Source organism: Rhinoderma darwinii, chromosome 1 (assembly GCF_050947455.1).
Source record: "Rhinoderma darwinii isolate aRhiDar2 chromosome 1, aRhiDar2.hap1, whole genome shotgun sequence".
In the NCBI taxonomy this organism is placed as follows: Eukaryota; Metazoa; Chordata; class Amphibia; order Anura; family Rhinodermatidae; genus Rhinoderma; species Rhinoderma darwinii.
In genome coordinates this window covers 222,604,537-222,629,232 of record NC_134687.1, presented here as the reverse complement: position 1 = coordinate 222,629,232, position 24,696 = coordinate 222,604,537, and the positions used below count along the sequence as shown (strand labels likewise).

At 42.9% G+C, this 24,696-nt stretch overlaps 2 protein-coding genes across 2 annotated transcripts in view; one reads left to right on the top strand and one right to left on the bottom strand.

The window, feature by feature from the left end:
- Window positions 1-16,299, bottom strand: part of SARAF (store-operated calcium entry associated regulatory factor) — a 23,095-nt gene extending 6,796 nt beyond the window's left edge. Inside the window, exons 1-4 of the mRNA XM_075861821.1 lie at window positions 16,047-16,299; window positions 10,893-11,071; window positions 5,593-6,010; window positions 4,768-4,894 (exon numbers count right to left, since the gene is read on the bottom strand). Of these exons, the coding sequence (XP_075717936.1) occupies window positions 4,768-4,894; window positions 5,593-6,010; window positions 10,893-11,071; window positions 16,047-16,122 (800 nt within the window). The 5' untranslated portion in view covers window positions 16,123-16,299. The remainder of the gene's footprint in view (window positions 1-4,767; window positions 4,895-5,592; window positions 6,011-10,892; window positions 11,072-16,046) is intronic.
- Window positions 15,740-24,696, top strand: LEPROTL1 (leptin receptor overlapping transcript like 1). The gene is made up of 4 exons (XM_075861833.1): window positions 15,740-16,496; window positions 19,229-19,304; window positions 19,904-20,090; window positions 23,075-24,696. Exons 1-4 carry the CDS (start codon window positions 16,481-16,483, stop codon window positions 23,189-23,191), a joined length of 396 nt encoding a protein of 131 aa, XP_075717948.1. The 5' UTR covers window positions 15,740-16,480; the 3' UTR covers window positions 23,192-24,696.

The following is a 24,696-nucleotide window of genomic DNA, read 5'->3' as shown; positions in this document are numbered from 1 at the left end:
TTCAGAATTGAAATGCATCTGCTTGTAAAACAGACGGTTATACCACCCAAAATAGTTACTAGTTCACATTTCCCATATGTCTACTTTAGATTGGCATCGTTTTTTGAACATTCTTTAATTTTTCTTGGACGCTACAAGGCTTTTTTTTTTAAGATACCTCTTGAGTTCTGAAGTGGCTTTGAGGGGCCTATGTATTAGAACCCCTGATAAAACACCCCATTTTAAAAACTAGACCCCTCAAAGTATTCAAAACAGCATTTAGAAAGTTTTTTAACCCTCAGGCATTTCACAGGAATTAAAGCAAAGTGGAGGTAAAATGTGCAAATTTCATTTTTCTTGCTGAATTTCAATTTTATTAAATTTTTTTTCTGTAACACAGAAGGTTTTACCAGAGAAACACTACTAAATATGTATTGTCCAGATTCTGCAGTTTTTATAAATGTCCCACATGTGGCTCTACTGCGCTTGTGGACTAAAACACAAGCCCTAGAAGCAAAGAAGCAGCTAGTGCATTTTGAGTCCTCTTTTTTATTAGAATATATTTTAGGCAGCATGCCGGGTTTGAAGAGGTGTTGAGGTGCCAAAACAGTAGGAATCCCCCAATAGTGACCCCATTTTGGAAACTACACCCCTCAAGGAATTCATTTATGGTTGTGGTTACCATTTTGACCGCACAGTTTTTTCACAGCACGTATTTGAATTGGGCTGTGAAATGAAAAAAAAATTCATTTTTTCCAATAAAATTTAATTTGTGATCAAAATTTCTTATTTTCACAGGGAACAAAATACCCCATTTTGTTGCCCAATTTCTCCTTAGTGTGGCAATACCCCATTTGTGGCGATAAATTGCCGTTTGGGCCCATGGGAGGCCTCAGAATGGAAGGAGCGCTGTGTGTTCTTTGGAGTGCAGATTTTGCTGGTTTGGTTTTCGGGTGCCGTGTCGCATTTGCAGAGCCCCAGAGGTATCAAAGCAATGGAAACCTACCAGAAGTGACCCCATTTTGGAAACTACACCCCTCAAGGAATTCATTTATGGGTGTTGTGACCATTTCGACCCCATAGTTTTTTCACAGAACTTATTTGAATTGGGCTGGGAATTAAAACAAAATTATTTTTTTCAAATAATATGTAGCTTTGGCTGAAAATTTCTTATTTCCACAAGAAACAAAATACCCCATTCTGTTGCGCAATTTGTCCTGAGTGCGGCAATACCACATTTGTGGTGAAAAACTGCCGTTTGGGCCCATGGGAGGGCTCAGAAGGAAAGGACCACCATTTGGCCTACTGGGGATTTTCTAGTGCGAAGTCATGTATGCAGAAGCACCTGAGGTACCAGTACAGTTGAAACCCGCAAGAAGTGACCCGTTTTAAAAACTACACCCTTAAGGTATTCATCTAGAGGTGTAGTGAGCATTTTGACCGGAGACCTACACCCCATAAACTGTAATGTGGTTCTCCCATACCCTACATGTGGCTGTTATCAGCTGCCTGTGCACACAGCAGGGCCCAGAGGGGAAAGACGAGGGGGGATAAGCTGTGCGGAGTGCATCAGGGTAAGTAAAATTGGGGTAAATTATAAACCAAGGGATGTATGATAAATTTTAAAAAACACTCTTTCATACAGAGCTCTGGTTATTCGGGACACGTGTCACATTGATATATTGTGTCATCCCTTATCGCCCACTTATAGCAGACTTTGCAACTCTTTTGACTTTTTCCCTTCTTGCCAGTTTGGGGAACTTCTCCTGGAAAGTGTTGCCCTGGTACGATGCGTGTGGCCTCGCTTCCAGAAGTACTGGGTGCCCCCCCTACTTGGTCCCTAAAGATTAGGTTCTTGATAATCACCTCTTGAAATTCCAGGAAAGTTCCCCTCTGGCCTGCAGATCGATGTAGCACATACGCATTGTACAATGCCATCTGTATGAAGTGCCCGGCCAGCTTCTTATACCTCACAGCATGGCGCCGTAGGGTTTAACGATTTGATTTGACAAGTCCATCCCTCCGATGTACCTATTGTAGTCCAGGATGCAGTCTGGTTTGGGGGTGGCCTTTCCTTCATATATCCTAAATCTGTAGGTATACCCTGATGCACTCTCGCACAGCTTATACATCTTCACGCCATACCTTGCCCTCTTACCCGGCAGGTACTCGCGGAATTGAACCCTCCCTTTAAAATGTACCAGGGACTCATCAATAGAAATACACTTCTCGGGGGTGCATGCTTGGGAAAACCGGGCACTGAAACGGTCTAATAGGGGTCTCCGTTTATACAAACGGTCAAAACTGGGGTCATCTCGGGGTGGGCACGGCTCATTATCAGTATAATGTAAGAAGCAAAGTATTGCCTCATTTATTTATTTTTTTAGGTTCCAGTTCAGTTCTGAAGTTGCTTTGAGGGGCCCATATATTAGAAACCCCTATCAAACACCCCATTTTAGAAACTAGACCCCTCAAATTATTCACAACAGCATTTAGAAAGTTTATGAACCCTTTAGGTGTTTCACAGAAATTTAGAGCAAAGTAGAGGTGAAATGTAAATTTTTTTTTTGTCAGAAAATACTTTTTATACCATTTTTTTTATAACACAAAAGGATTTATCAGAGAAACGCAACTTAATACGTATTGCCCAGATTCTGCAGTTTAGAGAAATATCCCACGTGGCCCTAGTGCGGTAATGGACTGAAGCACCGGCCTCCGAAGCAAAGGAGCACCTAGTGGATTTTGAGGCCTCTTTTTTATTAGGCACCATGTCCGGTTTGAAGAGGTCTTGTGGTGCCAAAACATTGGAAACCCCCCAAAAGTGACCCCAATTTGGAAACTAGACCCCTTGAGGAATCCATTGTAGTTTTCTTGGGGTGCAAGCGGCTTTTTGATCAGTTTTTATTCTATTTTTAGGTGGCGTGGTGACTAAAAAACAGCAATTCTACTATTGTTTTTTTATTCTATTTTTTTACAGCGTTCACCGTGTGCTATAAATTACATATTCACTTTATTCTGCGTGGCGATACGATTACGGCGATACCAGATGTTTATCGTTTTTTTTTATGTCTTATGGCGTTTGCACAATAAAATACGTTTTGTAAACAATCATTCACTTTTTGTGTTACCTTATTCTAAGAGGCAGAACGTTTTTATTTTTCCATCAATAAAGCCGTGCGAGGACTTATTTTTTGCGTAACGAACTGTAGTTTCGATCAGTACCATTTTTCGGTACATGCGAATTTTTGATCTCTTTTTATTCCATTTTTTGGGAGGTGAAGTGACCAAACAATTGTGATTGTGGTACGGTTTATTATTATTTTCTTTTACGGCGTTCACCGTGCGGGATAAATAATGAAATAATTTTGTAGTTCAGGCCGTTACGGACGCGGCGATAGCAATTATGTATAGTTTAGTTGTTTGTTTATATATTTTTATTAATAATAAAGGACTGATAAGGGAAAAAGGGGGATTTTTACTTTTAAAACTTTTATTTTCTTATTTTTACACATCTTTTTTTAACTTTTTTTTAACTTTATTACTTTGTCCCACTAGGGGACTTGAGGGCAGGAGGCCCTGATCGCTATTCTAATACACTGCACTACATGCGTAGTGCAGTGTATTAGAACTGTCAGCTACTCACTGACAGCAAGCATAGTGGGTCCTGACGTTGTCAGGACCCACTAGGCTTCAGTCTATGGCATAGCCGGACGCCATTGTTTGGTATCCGGTTGCCATAGTCACCATCGCCTGCCACTATCGTGTAGCAGGCCGGCGATGGCAGCTTAACCCCTAAAAAGCCGCGATCTCTATAGAACGCGGCTTTTAAGGGGTTAATCAGCGGGGACACAGCGATCGGTCCCCGCTGTAGGTGCTGTGACAGCTGCTGTATGAGACAGCAGCTGTCACAGCTCCTGTATGTGTCGGGAGGACGGCCGAAACGGTCGTTACTCCCGAGACGTACTATTAGGTCATGGAGCGCAAACGATACAGCTACCATGACCTAATAGTACGTCCAGGAGCGGGAAGGGGTTAAAGGGTTATTCCCAACTGACATTTATGGCGTATCCACAGGATATGCTATAAACGTCTGATCGATGTGTGTCCCAGCTCTAGAACCCACACTTCGATACAAAAAGAGGACTAGCAGAGAGGGGGCCGCGCATGCTTGGCTGTTTCCGTAACTCCCATAGAACCACGTGTATGACCTTCATTCTCAATATAGGTGCAGGTCTCAGAGCATCTATCAGACATTTATGGCATATCCTGTGGAAATGTCTATGTTGGGAATACCCCTTTATTTGATTCCAGCATCCTATGACTAGTTGCATATGAACATATACTATAGACCATTACCACAAATAACCCTGGACTGCTTTAGATGGACTGCCACACACTACATTACTAGAACTTCGTCAGTGAGCATTCAAGAGCCAGGTTCTTTCGGAGGCCTCATGCACACAGCCGTGCCCGTATTCACGGTCCGCGATTATGGGCATAGCCGGCCACGGACAGCCACGCGCATTATCGGCCCGTGCTCACATATAAAGTAAGGGAGCATGGTGCGTAAAAAGCAAAAAGATAGGACAGGTCCTATTTTTGCTGAGGTTTTCAACAGCCCCTACACCTTTCCCCAAATATAAAGGAAGGTGTCCGTCATCAATAGAAATGAATGGGTCCATAATTGAAGTCCGTAATTACGGACAAGATCTACGGTCGTGTGCATGGGGTCTTAGGGGAGGGGATAGTAAGCAGTGTAGGCATTGTCATGGACTGTCTGGTGCTTACCTTTGACTGCCAAACAGGTAACCAAGTAAACCGCCAGTTCCCAAGCCAGACCAAAACCCAGGGCCTTGGCTCGCCTGGCTGCCAAAGGTGGATGCACCTCCAAAGTTACCAAATCCAGATGAAGCACCTGAATAAAATACATTAGAATTATATATATCAACTTTTTAATTACAGGATATTTTATACTCTGTTCAGATATAACTATAGTGGACAAGGAATCGGTGTCTCTGGATAGGAATCTATTTGAGCCAGAACACACTGTTTTATCTGCAATGCAAAGTTTTATCCCTTCAAAGGGGGGGTGTACATCTTTGCAGGCGTTTTATTTGCTTCAGTGTATTTAAAATACAAAAATGCAGAAACTTTGAAAATAGTCATGATTAAAAATGTCCCAATGTTCCTTCCATATACACTTCAATTTGCCCCTGTTCTAGTCCATTCCATCTGAACTAATGTATGTTACAAAGTAGAGGTTAGATGGAAGGGAGCATGTCTGCAGTATCATACTACTCAGGGATTGTTTGTAGTCTGTTACCATGGAGACACAAAGGCCTGCATAAAAGCTGTGGGATATTTTTAATCAAGCCTATTTACATCACTTTTGTATTTTATATGCATTAGAGCAATAAAAAATAAAATATATATATTTATCTCAAAGGTGTAGATACATTTTAAACATGTCCCCTTCTGATGCTGACCAAGAAAGAACCAGAAGGTGACGGCACGAATTCTACTGCTACCATTGCAAACTGATAAATAGGTATGTTCTCTTCCGAATTCATTTCTAGGTCTTCCCTAAAGAAAAGAATAAAGTAATGGAATTACCAGTGAAGCCAGACTTAAAGCCTGGAGGCGGAGGTGCATTAGCCTGGCTGTAGCTTTGGTACTCATGTCCAGAGTTATCAGGGTGCGGATGCTGTTGCTGACTTAAAGGCCCACTCAAAAATAACTTGTACACACCATAAGCCAGCCCCAAAATGACCAAAAAGACAATGACCCCACTGCCAGAGGAATGAGGAGTGTCCCAGCTACTTGATTTCCCTTGGAAAAATCCAGAACCAAATCCTGTAGAACTGGAGCCACTTTGAGATTTCCTTCGTCCTTCCTCTGTAAGCTCAAGGGTGTACTCCAACCCACAGGAGCCACGCAGAATGTATGGATCTTCAGGATAGTCAAAACCCTCACAGCTCACTTCTACTTTCCCGAATCTGTAAGTGTTGTCCATATCCACCTTGCATTCCCACTGGATTCCAAAAAACAAATATCAAACAAATGCATTAAAAAAAATAAAAATAATAATAATAATAATAATTTCACGGATGTGATCATTTATTGTACAATACTTTTCTGAATGTCACGCTTGGTCATCATCTTCTTTGAAAGAGGTCTGCCAAATGTATGCCTTCACAGTGCATGTCTCCGCTACTGAATGTATACTGGTATATTTTATTTCGTTTTTTGCATTCAGTTGTATCGAAAAACATACCACGTGTTTTTCAATAATTGAGGCAAAAGTATAGGGATTGAAACCGGCCAAACCTACATCAAAAGGGACATTCTGGTGGCATACGTTTAGCGATTGAAAGTCTATGGGTATACAATGGAAGAATTTATGAAGGTAAACAAGGGTTTCTAATCTTTACAATTCATAGAATCCATTTAATATTTTCAAATTAGCAGCAATTTAATTTTGAGAAAATCTGCAGCCAGGGATTTAAGATGCGTTGGGACTTTAACTGAGAATATTTCTGGCTGGGTGGAAAATCTTGTAAAGCCCTTGGTGAGGTGACCACCCAGTTATGTCCAGGACACCACAGACGTCCTCTGCAAACTCTCAGCCCTAGGTCCACTACCAGAGGGTACACTATTGGCAAGTATGGATGTGGAGTCTCTGTATTCTAACATCCCCCATGAGGATGGCATAGCTGCATGCCAACACTTTCTTCAAAAGAACAATCTAGCGACAGAGCCAGCCCTACAACTCATCAGGTTCGTACTCCATCACAATTATATATATCTGAAATGTATGGAAAGCGCTATGGGTAGCAAAATCTCATCACAATATGCTAACCTGTTCATGGCCAAACTAGAGGAAGAGTTTTTATCAACATGCGCAACTAAACCTCTAGCATATTTCCGGTACATTGATGACCTGCTGATAATCTGGACAGGTTCTGAACATGAACTGCTTTCTTTCCATAAAAACTTCAACAAGTTCCATCCTACCATCAAACTCACTCTCAACTACTCTACATCTCAAATACATTTCCTGGACATGACCATATACATGAGAGACAATACCATACAAACAACAATCTACCATAAACCTACAGGCCGTCCAGCATACCTGAGATGGAACAGCTTTCATCCGAGACACATAAAGAAATCCATCATCTACAGCCGGGCTCTGCGATACATACGGATCTGTTCAGGGTGCCCCTAGTGGTCATATACAACCCAAAAATGAACATCTTGAGAAAAATTGCTGCTGATCTCCAACCTATATTTAACAAAGACAATAAACTGAAGGAAATATTCCCGGATTTACCACTCCTTGCCTACAAACAGCCACCAAACCTAAGGAATCTCCTAGTCAGAAGTGCCCTCTCACCACCATCAGAGACTGGCACCTTTCCTTGCAACAGTAGAAAATGCAAGACCTGTACCAACATCTTGTCATCAAACACCAACCACATACCAAACACACAGCAGGACTATAAAATCACTGGCTCGTTCTCCTGTACATCCTCCAATGTAGTTTACATGATCCTGTGTACAAGGTGCATAGATAAAGGAATCTACATTGGAGAAACAAAAACTACAAACCAGGATGAATCTTCACAGACATACAATAAAACAGGAGGTGGATACACCCGTGGGAAAACACTTCTCTGGACCGGATCACAGTTTGGCAGATTTAAAAGTCCTAATACTGAGGGGTCATTTTAAAAATAACAGAGAGAAAAATTTGAGAATTCAAGATGATGATAACATTCCAGTTATTAACACAAGGCCTCAATCTAACACCTGGATATTGGAGCCACTACATGGACCCCTATAACCTCAGTTTTATTGCCCCGGCTTATCTTAAGGATGTATCACCTCATGTACTAATTGTCTTTGTGTAACATCTTAGGCTTCCTTCACATCTGCGCTAGGGCTCCGTTCAGTCTGAGCTTTCCGTCGGAACGGAGCCCTGACAGATACAAACGGAAACCATAGGTCTGTCGTTTTGACAGAATTAATAGCGCAGTCGACTACGATATAAAATTCAGTCAAAACTACGGAACCCTTGCACAACAGAGACAAACGGAAACCATTGGCACCGGATCCGTCGCCATTGAAATCAATAGTGATGGAAACGGAAACCTATGGTTTCCGTTTGTATCGGTCAGGGCTTCGTCCTGACTGAAAGCTCAGACATAACGGAGCTTTAGCGCAGATGTGAACGAAGCCTTAATTGTTGTGCTTTTTTCTGAGTCATTCATTTGTAAACTTGCCTGAAGAAGGAGCCTGTGTGCTCTGAAAGCTGCATATAGAACTTTTATGGTTGGCCACTAAAGGTATAATACCTACTATACTTTTGTCTTTTTACAAAAGTATTTAACATTTCATACATAAAGTGGACTAATACTTGTAAGTAGTGCTCTAACGTTATAATATTGACTGAATTAAAATATGTAATTTTAAGGACTATGGGGGGGGGGGGGCGGTGTAAGTTTACATACACCTGTGCATGGATGAGCTGGGAGGTATAAGGGCAAGAGAGCAAAAATTAGTAGAATCTAAGGTTGTCTGGGCATGGGGCGGTTTTTCATACGGATAATAATAGTATTTATTTACATGGCGCCAACATATTACGCAGCACTTTACAATTTAGAGGGAACATAAACAGACATTACATAGTGACAAAGCTAATTTACAATTCAGAAAAGAGCATTGAGGACCCTGCTCGCAAGAGCTTACAATCTATGAGGAATTAAGGGAGACACAAAGTGTAGAAGTGTTTGTTCAGTACAATGGTCAGGCCATCTTTTATGCACATGCGGTGGTAACATAAAGCTGCATGAGCCGGTCACCAGCCAGTATCCGTGTATGACAGACATGAAGAGAAGGAGTGTGAGGGAATCTTATTCTGACGACTAATGGGGCCAAGGAAAGAAGTCAGATTAGGGAATGTTATAGGCCTGTCTAAATAGATGTGTTTTCAGGGCACGTTTAAAACTGTGGATATTGGGAATTAATCTGATTGTCTGGGGTAGCGCATTCCAGAGGACGGGTGCAGCATGAGAAAAATCCTGGAGACGGGAGTGGGAGGTTCGGATTACGGTGGATGTTAATCTAAGGTCGTTGGCATAACATAGAGCCCGAGTAGGGTGGTAGACAGAGATGAGGGAGGAGATGTAAGGAGGTGCAGCACTGGGGAGAGCTTTGTGGGTGAGAGTAATAAGTTTGAAAGAATTCTGAAGGGGATGGGCAACCAGTGGAGTGATTGGCACAGGGTAGAGGCGTTGGTGTAGCGGTTGGTCAGAAAGATGAGCCTGGCTGCTGCATTGAGGATAGACCGGAGAGGGGAGAGTTTGGTGAGGGGAAGACCGACTAGTAATGAGTTACAGGAGTCAAGACGAGAGTGAATCAGAGCAACAATGAGAATTTTGGCTGTTTCCACAGTAAGAAAAGGGCGGATTCTGGAGATGGTTTTGAGGTGAAAATGACAGGAGTGAGTAAGTTATCAAATGTGAGGAGTAAAGGTAAGATCGGAGTAAAAAATAACTCAGAGACAGCGGGCGTGCTGCTTAGGAGTGATGATAGTACCACACACAGAGATGGAGACATCAGGTTTACGTAGGTTAGTAGATGGTGGGAACACAAGCTCAGTTTTAGAAAGATTCAATTTCAGAGAGAGAGGACATGATGTTAGAGACAGCGGACAGACAATCACTGGTGTTTTGTATTAGAGCAGGGGTGAGGTCATGGGAAGAGGCATATAATTAGGTGTCATCAGCGTAGAGATGGTACTGGAAGCCAAATCTGCTGATGGCTTGTCCAATAGGGGCTGTGTAGAGAGACAAGAGAAGCGGACCTAGGACTGATCCCTGAGGAACCCCGATAGCAAGGGGAAGATAAGAAGAAGTAGAACCAGCAAATGACACCCTGAACGAGCGGTCAGATAGGAGGAAAACCAAGAGAGAGCAGTGTCTTTAAGGCCTTATTCACACGAACGTGTGCGTTTTGCAGTTCCGTGTGTCATCAGTGTTTGCTGCGTGATTTTCACGCATATGCCATCCATATGACACGCGGTTTTGAGGTTTCGAAAAAGAAATTAAGAAAGTGCTTTTATTTATCGACTGTTGCGCAAATCACGAGCGACACACTGAAGTGCTTCCATGTGCTGCGTGTGATTTTCACGCACCCATTGACTTCAATGGGTGCGTGATGCGCGAAAAACGGCCAAGTATAGGACATGTCATGTGTTTTACGCAGCGGACGCACGCTGCGTGAAAATCACGGACTGTCTGAACGGCCCCATTCACTAACATAGGTCCGTGCGACGCGCGTGATTTTCACGCGCGTATCACGGACGTTAAACACGTTCGTGTGAATAAAGCCTAAGGCAAATACCTATCCACAGGATAGGTCATCATTAAATGATCGGTGGGAGTCCGAAAACCAGACACCGCACTGATCAGCTTTTCAGTTACCTCCGGCACTGGAAGTTATGCAGTGGTCGGTGCCAGAAGCAGATGGCTCCGTACACTGTATAGTGGCCGTGCTGGGTTACAGAAGTTCTTCTCCTATTCACTTGAATAGGAGCAGAGCTGCAGCACAGCCGCTATACAATGGTCAGAGCCACCCGGACCCTGCACCGATCAGCTGTTCTGGCTGCCTCCAGCACTGGAAGTCTAGCAGGGGTCGGTGCCGGAGGCAGCCAGAACAGCAGATCGGTGCGGGGTCCGGGTGGCTTGGACCACTGTATGGCATCCATGCTGCAACACTGCTGCTCTGCTGTTTCGATCATATACTGATGACCTCTCCTGTGGGTGGGTCATTAGTATGAAAAACCACCCCATGCCCAGACAACCCGTTAAACATACACACCACAATTTCCACAGTGGACAATTTACCTGAACATCAATGCCATCCCATCCTCTGTTGTGACACTGCACCACTTGTGGCATCATGGCACCACAGCCAGCACTACCACCAATGCATTTCAGCTGTGGGATAGGAGAGGAGCGCCGTGCATTGGTGTATCTGTCAGCATACAATGTGATAGCCTGGATATCCTTCAGCAAAACACGCTCTGGAAGAAATAAAATATTGTTTGTTTTTTACATGACAAATATCACTAGAACGTGTAAGGCTATGTTTACACACAGTGGAACTGCTGCGGATTTTCCTCACCACCCCTGCCGTTCCCATAGTGACGCATCCCTGGCCTACCGGCTTGTCTCTGTTGATCCAACCTATGTTGAGCCGATCCCCTGGGAGGACGATTTTTACTCATGTAATCACATGGGACGAGACATCATCACAGGCGATCGGTTCAACAGAGACTAGTCAATAGGAGCGCATCGCTACGAAGCCGCCAGGGGAGAAGTTCCAGGGCAGAAGTATGGTCTTTTTATCCCCTCTTTCTTTCCACAGAGGCAAATCCGGATGAAAATCTGCACCAGATCAAACATTTTGAATTTGTCGCAGAGATTTGTCCCTTGTGAACTGAACTCTAATGCATGCTCTCGATAATGAAGCACATACGTACGATAACATTTATGAAGCTGAACAATAGGCATTCAGCAGCTAAATATTTCAGGCCGTTTCAGACGGCCATAATACCGTGGCATTTTAATGTTCTTATTAGGGCATATGGAACCCCTCTAAGAGCCAGAGCAGATCAGCGGATCCCCCTCTCTGGCGGATCCGGACCCTTCTTGTAATACATGAATAGCCATTCATTTGAATATAAAGACGACATTTCCCCTGCAGTGGCTGCTGCAGGGGAAATGTATGACTGGATGTTACTTAGGCTTCGTTCACATCTGCGTCGGGGTTCCGTTCATGGGTTACGTCTGAGCTTTCCGTCAGGGGAACCCATGAACGGAATCCAAACTGAAACCATAGGAATCCGTTTGCATCACCATTGATTTCAATGGTGATGGATCCGGTGCATATGGTTTCTGTTTGTCACCGCTGTTTAAGAGTTCTGTTTTGACGGAATCAATGCCGTAGTGGACTGCACTATTCATTCCATCAAAACAACAGAACCCTTACACAACGGGGACAAACGGAAACCATTTGCACCGGACCAATCACCATTGAAATCAATGGTGATGCAAACGGAAACCTATGGTTTCCTGTCATGGGTTCCCCTGACGGAAAGGTCAGACGGAACCCGTGAACGGAGCCCCGATACAGGTGTGAACGAAGCCTTAGCCTGGCCATAACAGCGGATAGTCGGAAGTTTCTAAATCTGGACACGTGGCTATCAGTTCATCAGCAGGCGGTTTTGTTTCATCAGGGGTTCTCTTCATGAGACAACCCCTATAAGAGCACAACTGGACATCCGATTTAGGCAACCTGCATGCTTGCATCAAGGTTTACATTTCCACAGGATCTTCACTTTACTTATGCAATGTCCCACAATTGTTCTGAGGTATCAGGAAGCTACTTGAGGAATGGTCCGGTTATCATAGGGGGGAATTGTCGGCTATGTGTATGGAATGGAATGAGAACCTGCATGACACAAGGTGGGCCTTATTTGAATTCCTTTCGGTCTCACTCCTCCTCACGGGCACGGATGTGGTCTCCACACCTACGTTCTGTTAATAATAAAACGGTTGCGCATTTCCTGTGACTCTGATAAACCCATAGACATCATTCTAAACGAATGTCCAACCCTTCCTCCTTGCAAAAGCTTTTCGATAACCTGGATTTTCCCCCATTTAAAACGCCTACTATTTTTTCAGTGGTGGCTAGATCAATACCTCACGGTCAACTTCCACCTCACTTGAAATGAGAAGTTAACATTTTTAGAAAAAGTGAGAACTTAACTTAAAGTGTAGCTAAACGTTTCGATAACCTGCAGTAGATGTACATAAGAAAATTATTGAAATATTCAATTAACTCTAAATTTGCCAAATAAGTATGTGAAAATGTTTTTTGTAAACTAGACAGCCCCTTTAAGTTGTTTCAACAGACCGTGTGAAGGGTCCATTGAAAAATAGAACATGTCCTATTTTTTTCCGTTTTCACGGATCCCTTAATGGACTCAAGTCTATGGGGATCCGTGAAAACAAGACCCGCACGGGTGCAACTCGGACGTGAAAAACTGCTGTTTGTCACTTCCGAGTCTGCACTTGTTCGTGTGAATCTGGCCTTAGTAGGACCCGTCAGGATTTGTTACAAAGCGGATCCCTCGTACATCCTGTAAAAAAAGAACAAATATATATATATATATATTTATCTTTATCTTATTATATTTTTATTTTATCCTCAACAGAGAAAGTGCAAATAGCACCTGAGAACAAAAGAAAGATAAAACCTATATGTAAATAGGGCAGCGCATCAAAGACTTGGGGAGGGAATTTTGGAAGACAAAGGGCGGGGGGCAATAAACAGCAGAATTAACCCCTTAATGGCCAGGCCATTTTGCGCGTCAATGACCAAGGATTAGTTCCTGTTTTTTCACGGTCGCGTTCCAAGAGTAACTTTTATTTTATTCCGTCGACATAGCCGTATAAGTGTTTGTTTTTTGCGGGATGAGTTGTATTTTGTAATTGTACCATTTTTAGATGCTTATAACATATTGATTAACTTTATTTTAGGAGAGAATTGAAAATAAGCAGCTATTCCAGCATTAATTTTCATGTTATATATTTACACCGTTTACTATGCAGCGTAAATAACATGTTAACTTTATTCTATATGGTTCGGCACGATTACGGGGATACTTGATTTTTGCGGGCCAATGTGTAGTTTTCATTAGTACTATTTTGGGGTACATAGAACTTATAGATTAACTTTTATGTAATTTTTATGGGGGGGAATGGGAGAAAAGAGAAAATGTTGCCGTTGTTTTTTTTGGACGCCGTTCATCCGGCAGTTTAATTAATGTGTTAATTTTATTAGTCAAGTCGTTACGATCGCGGGGATACCATATATGTGCATGTGTGATTTGTTTTGACACGGTTACTAAATAAAAAGTTTTATTTTATTTTCACTGGAATATTATTTTTATGACAAACTTTATTTAACTGCTTGACATTTTTTTTAGTCCCACCAGGGGACTTCACTATGCGATCTGCTGATCGCATATATAATGCTTTTGTATACTCAGTATACCAAAGCATTATTGCATGTCAGTGTAAAAGGGCATGGCCTAACAGGGATTTGCTGAAGACAGACCTGGGGGCCTTTGTTAGGCCCCCGACTGCAATGGAAACCCGACGACGCCCCGCGATTTCATTGAGGGGGTGCCGATGGGGTGACAGAGGGAGCTCCCACCTTCTGTCAAACACATTAGATGTCGCTATTGACCGCTGCATTTAATGGGTTAAACTGCCTGAATCTGAGCGTGCTTTGATTGCGGCAGGAGCCAGGCTGTGTATAACAGCCATGCTCCTGCGGCTGATCGCGTGGGTACACTGGCAGTACCCGCGCCATCAGAGGACGGATATATCCGTCCTTTTGCGGGAACTAACACCTGCACAGGATGGATATATCCGTCCTTCGTCGTAAAGGGGTTAAAGCTTAGTTCATAAAAGTAATAACAATCAGAATACCGGTTATGGGTGTCTGGGAAAAACAAAACACAGCTGGTAGCCAGAGTATCCCCATGTCAACTGAAACCAAATCCCTCCGAGGAGCCCACTTTAGGAGTCGTATAATGGTTACCAAAGATCCTTGTATCGAAACTTCTTTATTCTAAGTTTGCAATAATACGTTGAAAGCCCCGAATATCTTTGTTTTCCAATAGTTTTCTGAAAGGGGATTGATTGTGATTTCCAACTTAAAGCAATAGTTCACCTTGCAGCGGAGAGAAAATGCATTAGCAGTCTATGTTGTTTCTTTAGAGACGTTAGAAACGCCAACCAAGGGGACAAGCTGACCTGGAGATTCAATTTATCTCGGATCCATCTTTCCACGTGCTCAGGACGCAGATACAGTTTAACCCAATGCTGAAGCAGGGAACCGTCAGCTCCCTGCTTCAGCATTATTTCAGAGGGTGCTCTTCCTCTCACCGGGGGCTCCCCGGGCACAGCGCTACTTTAAGCGCTGTGCCAGGGAAACCCTTGACGTCACTGTCCATATATGGACAGTGACGTCAGGGGCTCCTCCTGGAGCGGAATCCCCAGCCAGAGTGTCGGAAGCGCTCTGGCAGGGGATTCCACTCCAGAAGTAGCCCCTGGCGTCACTGTCCATATATGGACAGTGAAATCAGGGGTTCCCTCTAGGAGTGGAACCCCCGGCCAATGCTCTGGCTGGGGATACTGCTCCTAGAGGGAGTCCCAATGGCGCTATCTACAGGGACAGTAGTGCTATCTTCAAGGGTGTGTGGAACTATCTACATGGGCACTGTGGCACTAGCGCTATCTACATGGGCACTATCTACATGGGCAACGACACTTTATATGTGGGCAATGACACTAGGGGCAGCTAAGGGGGCATCTGTGTGGGCATTATACTGTATGGGGCAATTAAGCTGAAAGGTGGCATCTGTGTGGGCATTATATTTTATGGGGCAGCTATGGGTGAATTATGCTGTATGGGGGAATTTGTTTGGGCATTATACTGCATGGGGGCAGCGATTTGCTATTATACGGTGTGCGAGGCACTACGGGAGAATGATACGGTGTGGGCTGAACCGGGTGTGTATGGGCGGGGATTAGAGGCGTGGCTTAAAATAAATGTCCCCCTTTGTGATACTTGACAGTTGGGAGGTATGTGACAGGTATCCAAAAATGGCGATCACCTAACCGCTGTGGGTCAGGCTCTTGTCACACGGCAAACAAGTTGCTGCAGAAAGCCGCGGCCAGCTAGACATTTCACTGCAGGGGATATGTAGCGTCATGGGCAGCCGCAGTCCACAGAACCGGAGCTGCAGTTACACAGATCTTGGTGCAGAAGACCTGTTGATATGGGGCCTTTTGTCACCAGATCAATCCGCAATTCCGGAGTCTAGGAAAGCTGGGTAACAACCCTTCTGCGGGCATATGCCAGACATAATTACTGCGTCACTACTCATCACATATCCAAACAGACAAGCCTGCCCTAGTTACCATGCTGATTCCATCCATAGACGTCCGACAGCTGCAGTACAGCGAGTAGCGGCAGCATCAGTCCTACAGCTGCCATGTCCACGGTCGCTCTGAATACACCGGTGACGTCCGCCTTCTGGAGATGCGCGAACACTTTTATTGATGTCGCATTACACGAAGTTTCATCAGTCACTTCCTCTACCTGGAGCTTGTCAAACGTCTATTGGTCAGCGTCGGAATGGGGCGAGATTTACTTTACGTGTGTACATTTGTTAATAAAGTTATACAAAAGGATAAACAATGAAGGGCCATGGGGAAGGTGTACTTCCGGCGGAAGCGGTGTATAGAGCCGAGTATCAGCTGTCTTGTACAGAAAGCCACTGCAGAGCTGACCGGTTACAGGATAAGACTTAGTGCGCCCTGGACCGCTGTGTCTTCAGCCAGGAGAAGCTGCAATGGCTGGAATTAAAGGTAATGCCCCTTCTGCCGGACTCCTCCACCTGCTAATAGGTTATGGGCTAGGAATCCATTGCCCTAACAGCATCCCCTCCCATAGTCATTGTCCTCTTCTGTCTAGTGTGTATTAGTCCTATCCAAAAGTGACATGAAATATAAGGGGTGTCACCCAGCTTTCCCAGTCACCGGAATGTCAGATCTGCCTAGTAAGGAATGCAATACCTGGCTCCTATACAGCTACATTACAATCTGCAGTCCAGGGATCCATTGGACTTCGTGATCACTAGTAACGCTGAGACCACAGAAGCAGGTAGTATTGTCATTCAGGAGCGTGACCTATGTGAGCGCTGTCATGCTATGGATGAATTATGTAAATATAACGGAAAACATTTCCATTTTAGGACGTATATTAGCGGAATAAACTCTAAAATCTGTCTGAACTAGATGTGATAACTGTGGCTGATATTGCACTCTGTCAGTTACATGGGGCTGAGCTGCAATACCAAACATGGACAAGAGTGGTGCTGTTTGCATCAGAGTACAGGGTCAGTCCAGAAACTCAGAGGTATGGAAATTGCAGCTTTATTATAGGAATTGGTAGGGGACTGTGATCACAGGCCCTCCAAGTGTTACCATGTGACATGCTTCATTGACTTGTCAGACGAGCCAGTTTGAGAACTGTTCCGGCATTTCCATGGAGGTAAAAGATCTCTGGGTCAGGCCGTCTCTCCTCCCTGGACCTGATACAACGTGGGATAAACGTGCTATGCCTGCGAGTGCCTGACGTTCACCTCATTCATTCCATGGCTATGTACTAGTCCTTCTCCATGAATTAGAATATCATCAAAAAATACATTTATTTCAGTAATTCAATTCAAAAAGTGAAACTCATTCTATAGATTCATTACACACAGAGTGATCTATTTCCAGCATTATTTTTCTTTTAATGTTGATGATTATGGTAACAGTTAATGAAAACCCCAAATTTAGTCTCAGAAAATAGTCCTGCTGGAAAATGAAATCTGCATCTCCATAAAGCTTGTCAGCAGAGGGAAGCATGAAGTGCTCTAAAATTTGCTAGACGCTGCGCTGACTCTGGACTTGATATAACACAGTGGACCAACACTGAGGCTCAGTGGTCCAAAGTCCTGTTTTCAGATGAAAGTAAATTTTGCATTTCATTTGGAAATCTCGGTCCCAGAGTCTGGAGGAAGAGTGGAAAGGCTTCAATCCAAGTTGCTTGCGATCCAGTGTGAAGTCTCCACAGTCAGTGATTGTTTGGGGGCCATGTCATCTGCTGGTGTTGGCCCACTGTGTTATATCAAGTCCAGAGTCAGCGCAGCTTCTACCAGGTAATTTTCTAGCACTTCGTGCTTTCCTCTGCTGACAAGCTTTATGGAGATGCGGATTTCATTTTCCTTCAGGACTTGGCACCTGCCCACACTGCCCAAAGTACCAATACCTGTTGTAATAACCACAGTATCACTGCGCTTGATTGGCCAGCAAACTCGCCTGACCTAAACCCCATAGAGAATCTATAGGGTAGTGTCACGAGGAAGATGAGAGACCAGACCCAACAATGCAGACGAGCTGAAGGCCGCTGTCAAAGCAACCTGGGCTTCCATAACACCTCAGCAGTGCCACAGGCTGATCGCCTCCATGCCACACAGCACTGAGAACACCTCAGCAGTGCCACAGGCAGATCGCCTCCATGCCACGCCACATTGATAACACCTCAGCAGTACCACAGGCTGATCGCCTCCATGCCATGCCGCATTGATGCAGTAATTCATGCACAAGGAGCCTCGACCAACTATTGAGGGCATATACTGTACATACTTTTCAGTAGGCCAATATTTCAGTATTAAAATCATTTTTGATATTGGGTTTATATAATATTCTAATTTTCTGAGACACTAAATTTTACCATAATCATCAACATTAAAAGAAAACAATGCTGGAAACAGATCACTCTGTGTAATGAATTGATATAATATATGAGTTTTACTCTTTGAATTGAATTACTGAAATAAATTAACTTTTTGATGATGTTCATTGAGAAGGACTAGTATATTCTTGACTGACCTAATACATGATAACACCAATGCTACAAGTCAGTGAATGAATATCCTGCAGTTGTGGTGTTAAAAGTTCACAAGCTTCTGATTCTGATGTTCTTCAGGGGGGGCACAAAAATACTGAACTATGCCACAGTAAAAGCTTTGTAGTGCCTGGAGGGATTACAGCGGTCAGATGACTGCCTGCTGACTGGTGCCAGGCTCATCCGCTGATGTTCCCATCCGCCAATCTTTAGCTGCCGCCTGGATTTTATAATATATATCCCAGCGTGACCAGTTACATTTCTGTTTTACAAAAGTCTCTTCCCAGCTATGGAGACTGCCAGACAGAACTGTGGTAGGAATCTTTTTACTTAGTTTTCTACGTGTCTGATTAGGAAGAGGATTTTATGTTGGCCGTTCGCTTCTTTTACCTAGTTTAGAGCTGCACGATATTTATATATTATTATTATTATTTTTTTTTTTTTAAATAGAAGAATGAAATGGGTGTAAAATGCCCAAATATCCTTTTTATTTATTGATCGCCATAGCAAATAAAATTTCACGTAGTTTTTTTATTTCAATCTGTGTGATTTATTTCTTTATTTTTACGTCTTCCTCCTCCTATGAATAATTCTTTGAGATTAATTTTCAAAAATAATTGTATTTATTTTTTTATTCGCGTTTTAGCTCTAATCAGCCTCTCGTTTGGAGGAGCGATCGGACTGATGTTTTTAATGCTTGGCTGTGCGCTGCCACTGTATAAGTAAGTGTTCTTCATATTCTCGCCTTGTAAAATATTTGTTTGGTCCATGCTAATAATAATCTACACAGAGGTTGAAATAAATGGCTGTTCTGTAGGCTGTATGGCCCTCCATGTCATAGGAAGCCTCTTCTATGTGGCGTGAAATACAGCCGTGTAAACCAGTTCTAAGGAAAAGTATCCAAATGTATAGCTAAATCCTGTGACATTATGGAATGGTCCAAGCTTACCATCACCTGTGTGATCTTCTGATGTGTGTCTATGGCCTGTCGTTTTGGGAGATTTTTTATTTTTTTTTGTCCCCTTTTAAAAACCTTTCCACTTTTGGAAGCACGTTAACCTAGCAAAGTGTCATAGTCCTCCTCCCCCCATCCCCCACCCTCACGGAATACTTGTTCAGTTCATTTTGAGTAGAGAAATGGCTGACATTGTGGTCCTTGTTGTCCGTAGTACCTGCCACCCTGTGCTTATTTATGCCCAGCGTTCTCCAAGTCTTTGAATTTCCCGTGTTCGCATGAATCGGGGATCTATGTTTTGATGGCAGGATGTCATTCTCGGCTCGTCTCATCTGGGTTTTTTTTTTTTTCTTCCCATCTGCACAGTCAGTATTTGCCATTGTTTGTACTGTTTTTCTACATATTGGCACCGATTCCATACTGCATAGCAAAGCGAGTGGTAGATGACACCGATGCGGCAAGTAATGCGTGCAAGGAGCTGGCTATCTTTCTCACAACGGGGATTGTTGTGTCTGCGTTTGGACTGCCTATTGTCTTTGCCAGAGCACACTTGGTAAGTGCCTTCAACAAATTTTGCAACGTGGTAACACATCTATTTTTTTTCATTTTTGTAACCAGTGTGATTTCCTGCTCGTTTTCTACATGCGATTTCCTGTACTAGACCTAGAAACATACTTAACCCCTTAATGACTGGGCCTTAATAACCAGCCACCTTTTTTAGTTTTTACCGCTGTCTTTCAGCAGCCATAACTTTTTTTTTTTTTTTCTCATCGACGTGGCTTGTGTTATGCGGGAGAAACTGTATTTTTTTGTTGTTGTTGTTGTTTGGGGGTAGAAAAAAATGTATTTTTACAGCGTGAATATAGAAAAAAGCAATTCTCTGCATCATTTGTCTTGTGTTTTTTTTGTTTTTTTTTATCCCATTCACGTCAAATAACCTGTTAAATTAATTCTTCAGGTTATTACGGTCATTTAGATACCTAATACATGTAGGATTTTTTGTTTGGATTTAATGTAGAAAAATATATTTTATGCAAAATAAAATAACTTTTTTTTTTTTTTTTTTTTTAATCCTACTAAGGGACAACTTTTTATTTACAACTCAATTTTTTACTTAACCCCCTCAGTGACCACTAATACACCTTTTTCATGGGGGGTCACTAAGGGGCCTTAGGCTAGGCTGCCGCCATCAAGGCAGACCAGTCAAAGTCCTGCATGGGTGTCCCGTTCAGGCTGGAGCCGGGGCTCCTGCTCTAACAGCCGCAATCGAAGTTTACTTCGATCGTGGCCGTTTAACCCGTTTACAGAGAGGTAGCTCCCTCTGTCACCCATCGGGCCTCCAATGGGATGTCCTGGCAGCTGGGGGACTGATAAAAGCCCCCAGGTCGGCCCTCAGCATATGCCTATTAGGACGTGTCAGAGGCACGTCCTAATAGATTGCCTGTCAGTTTTACACTGACAGGCAATAATACTTTGGTATACTAAGTATACCTAAGCATTATAGCAGCGATCTGAAGATCGCACAGTAAAGTCCCCTAGTGGGACTAAAGAAATAAGTACCGTAAGTAATGTGAAATAAAAATTACAGTAAAAAAATGTTTTCCCATGAGTGTTTTTATTTAGTAAAAGTGTATAAAATAAATAAAAGTACACATATATGGTATCGCCACGACCGCAATGACCCAAACAATAAAGTTAATACGTAGTTTAAACCGTAAAAAAAAAACAATGGCGAAATTTCAGTTTTTTTCCATTGCCCCCCCCCCCCAAAAGTCATAATAAAAATTAATCAAGTCCCATGTACCAATCAAAACTACGTCCTGTCCCACAAAAAACAAGCCCTCATATCACTACATTGACGGAAAAATAAAAAAAAAATACGGCTCTTGGAAAGAGACTATGCAAAACAAATAATTTTAGTTCAAAATTATTTTTAATGTTCAAAAGCGGTAAAACATAAAAAACCTCTACGTATGTGGTGTTGTCGTAATCGTACAGACCCATAGAATAAAGGTAACATGTTATTTACATCGTACAGTGAACGGCGTGAATTTAAAACACATGGAACAATGTCGAATTTCAGGGTCTTTTTTCTATTTCCCCCCCCCACCCAAAAAGTGAATAAAAGTCAATCAAAAAAATTATATTGAACCCAAAACGGTGCCGTTCAAAAGTACAAATAACAAGTCCTCATACAGCTATGTCGACGGAAAAATAAAAAAGTTATAGCTCTTTGAATGCGACTATAGAAAAACTAATAAAATAGCTTGTAATTAGGGCCTAAAATAGGCTGGTCATTAAGGGGTTAAAATGTAGTCGCATACTCTTGGTTCTTTTGGATGTTACAAATAGTTTTCCACCTTCTTTAAAGGGGTTTTCCCCATGAAGGACATTTATGACACATCCACAGCATATGTCAGATGCGGGTCCCACCTCTGGGACCCGCACCTATCTCTAGAACGGGGCCCCCTGAACTCCGTTCTAGCTTTTGGTGCTAACGCTGCCTCCCGGCCACTTCCTGACTTTATGGTCCGCAGTTACGGAAACCGCTTAGCGAGCTACGCTGTTTCCGTAATTACCATTCCGTTCTATGGGACTTATGGAAGCAGCGTAGCTAGGTAAAAGCATTATTGACGCATCTCCTTTGTGTGTGCACTCCTGCGTTTTGATGCGGTTTTTGGCTCCGTTTTTTGAGCCAAACGCAGGAGTGCACACACAAAGGAGATGCGTCAGTCTTTTCTTTTAGACTTTTTCTTCTTTTTGGATCCACTTCCTTCTATAAGGCTGGGTTCACACGACCTATTTTCAGACGTAAACGAGGCGTATTATGCCTCGTTTTACGTCTGAAAATACGTCGGCAAACATCTGCCCATTCATTTGAATGGGTTTGCCGACGTACTGTGCAGACGACCTGTCATTTACGCGTCGTCGTCGTTTGACAGCTGTCAAACGACGACGCGTAAATCGACTGCCTCGGCAAAGAAGTGCAGGGCACTTCTTTGCAATGTAATTTTGAGCCGTTCTTCATTGAAGTCAATGAAGAGCAGCTCAAGATTTACGAGCGTCTCAGACGCCTCGTATATTACGAGGAGCAGCATTTACGTCTGAAACGAGGCAGCTGTTTTCTCCTGAAAACAGTCTGTCATTTCAGCCGTAAAAGCCTCTCACCGTGTGCACATACCCTGACTCACAAAACTGAGGCAAAACCTTTATCAAAACTGTGTGATCTGACTTTTAAAGGGGTATTCCAGCCACAAAGATTTACCACCTATCCACTCCCATAGTGTTCGAACGGAGCGGCAGCATCAACTCCGCCACTCCTCCTCGCCCCCTGCCATTCGCACCCCTACCGATTTTTAACATTTATCACCTCTCCAGTGGATGTTTGTGGTTGGAATACCCCTTTAATCATCTGGGAGTGCATTAGTCACAATGTTGGGCTCATAAATGGACCCCAAATTGCAGCTGTTATGTAAATCTGGCCTGTTTTTTGTACTGGTTGTAATGAAAATGCTATAAATTTCAATTTCTCTCTAGATTTATTGGGGATCGTGCGCACTGGTCCTGACAGGAAACACCGTCATCTTTTCTACCATATTAGGCTTCTTCTTAGTGTTCGGAAGCAATGATGATTTCAGTTGGCAGCAGTGGTGAAGTATGTACCAGAACTGAACTACAAACGGTCATGATCCTGACTCCAGCCAGTGAAAGGACTTGGCACAGATAAAACTGGCGCCGGCATGTGGAGTCTCGTCACATTGTTTAATCATGCTTTTGCCATGGACATGCAGAATGGCTTACCAGGATATTACGTTAAGAGGAAGAAAAAAAAAAAATCAGCATTCCTGATGATTTTTTTTTGTTTTTTTATACCGTCTTGGTAGCTTTATGTTACATCTTTTTTTAAATGATCTCTTCTTTTTAATACTGGGATTTTTTATTTTTTTTTTGGTCATTCCGTGTTGGGGGTTTCAATGCATCAAGTAGTTTTAAAAAAAAAAAAAATGCCATAGAAAATGCACTTTTTATTTTATGTCGATATTTTTATGTCTTTATTTTATCGTAGCTCGCCATGTGACTGAAAAAAGCATTGTATTTCTGATTTATTTATTTGAAGATGTTTTCTGTATGAAACGTTGTCCTACTTTGGTTTTTGTTTTTGACACCTGCAAATGAAATGAACTGGCTTTTTTCCCCTTCGTTAAAGGGCGGTGGCGTTTGTGGCTTCCGAGCTCATTTTAAATGGACACAAACAATGATTCTCGGATGAGGGCCTGGGGGTACTGAATACGCTGCTACTCTGAGCAAGGACTGTTCACATCTGCCATTTTCCGACCTCCATGAGGGTCAAAGTGCTGCATCTGTAAAAACGACCCTAAATGGGGCCAATATTGGGCTGGAATCACAAATAATAACACAGTTGATCCAAAAGAGAGGAGACATATCAGCCTTTCCTTTTATACTGTTCTTTCTTTTTGTATCGACTCCTGTGTTTGGCTAAAAGAAACAACCATGTGTGATTCCAGCCTAATATGGCCGCATTTTACACTACGTTCAGATGACAGATCTTTCACATGGACAAACCGCCTCCGATCGATTTCAATGGGAAATCCGCATTGCCGTTTTTTTTTTTTAAATTTACAGTTTTTGAAAAATGTGGCGGATTTCCAAGGAGCTAATCTGCATGCAGATCCACGGACCGTGAACTGGAAATCTGCATCAGCAATCTGTCAGTAACATGCTGATTTATTTATTTTTTCAATCTTCTGTTAGATTTTCTATATATATATTTTTTTTTGCCTCCCTAATCCGCCGTGTGAACATAGCCTTAGTCTGTATTATAGCAGCAGCGCTTTGACTCCTAGGAACCAAGTCTTGCAGCTGTAATACAGACCCTAATATTCAGCCACCTATATATTCAGTAGCCTGAAGCTTCTGTATCTTTAACCCCTTAATGCATTTTCATGTATGTGACAAGCGTTAAGGGCAAGTATGGAGTTCGCTCAAAGGCCGAGCGGATGTCAGTTGTATGTTACAGCCAACATCTCACTGCAATGGGAGGAATCAGGGCCCCCAGGTCCGCCATCTTTGTTCTCCAATTAAGCCCTGCCAGAGGGCTTAATAGGTTAAAGTTCCCTAGGGGGACTTAGAAAAAAAAA

Coding starts and splice junctions, on each gene's coding strand:
- LEPROTL1 (XM_075861833.1), top strand. Junction 19,305..19,903: donor TGTGCGCTGCCACTGTATAA/GTAAGTGTTCTT, acceptor CCATCTGCACAG/TCAGTATTTGCCATTGTTTG. Junction 20,091..23,074: donor TCTTTGCCAGAGCACACTTG/GTAAGTGCCTTC, acceptor ATTTCTCTCTAG/ATTTATTGGGGATCGTGCGC.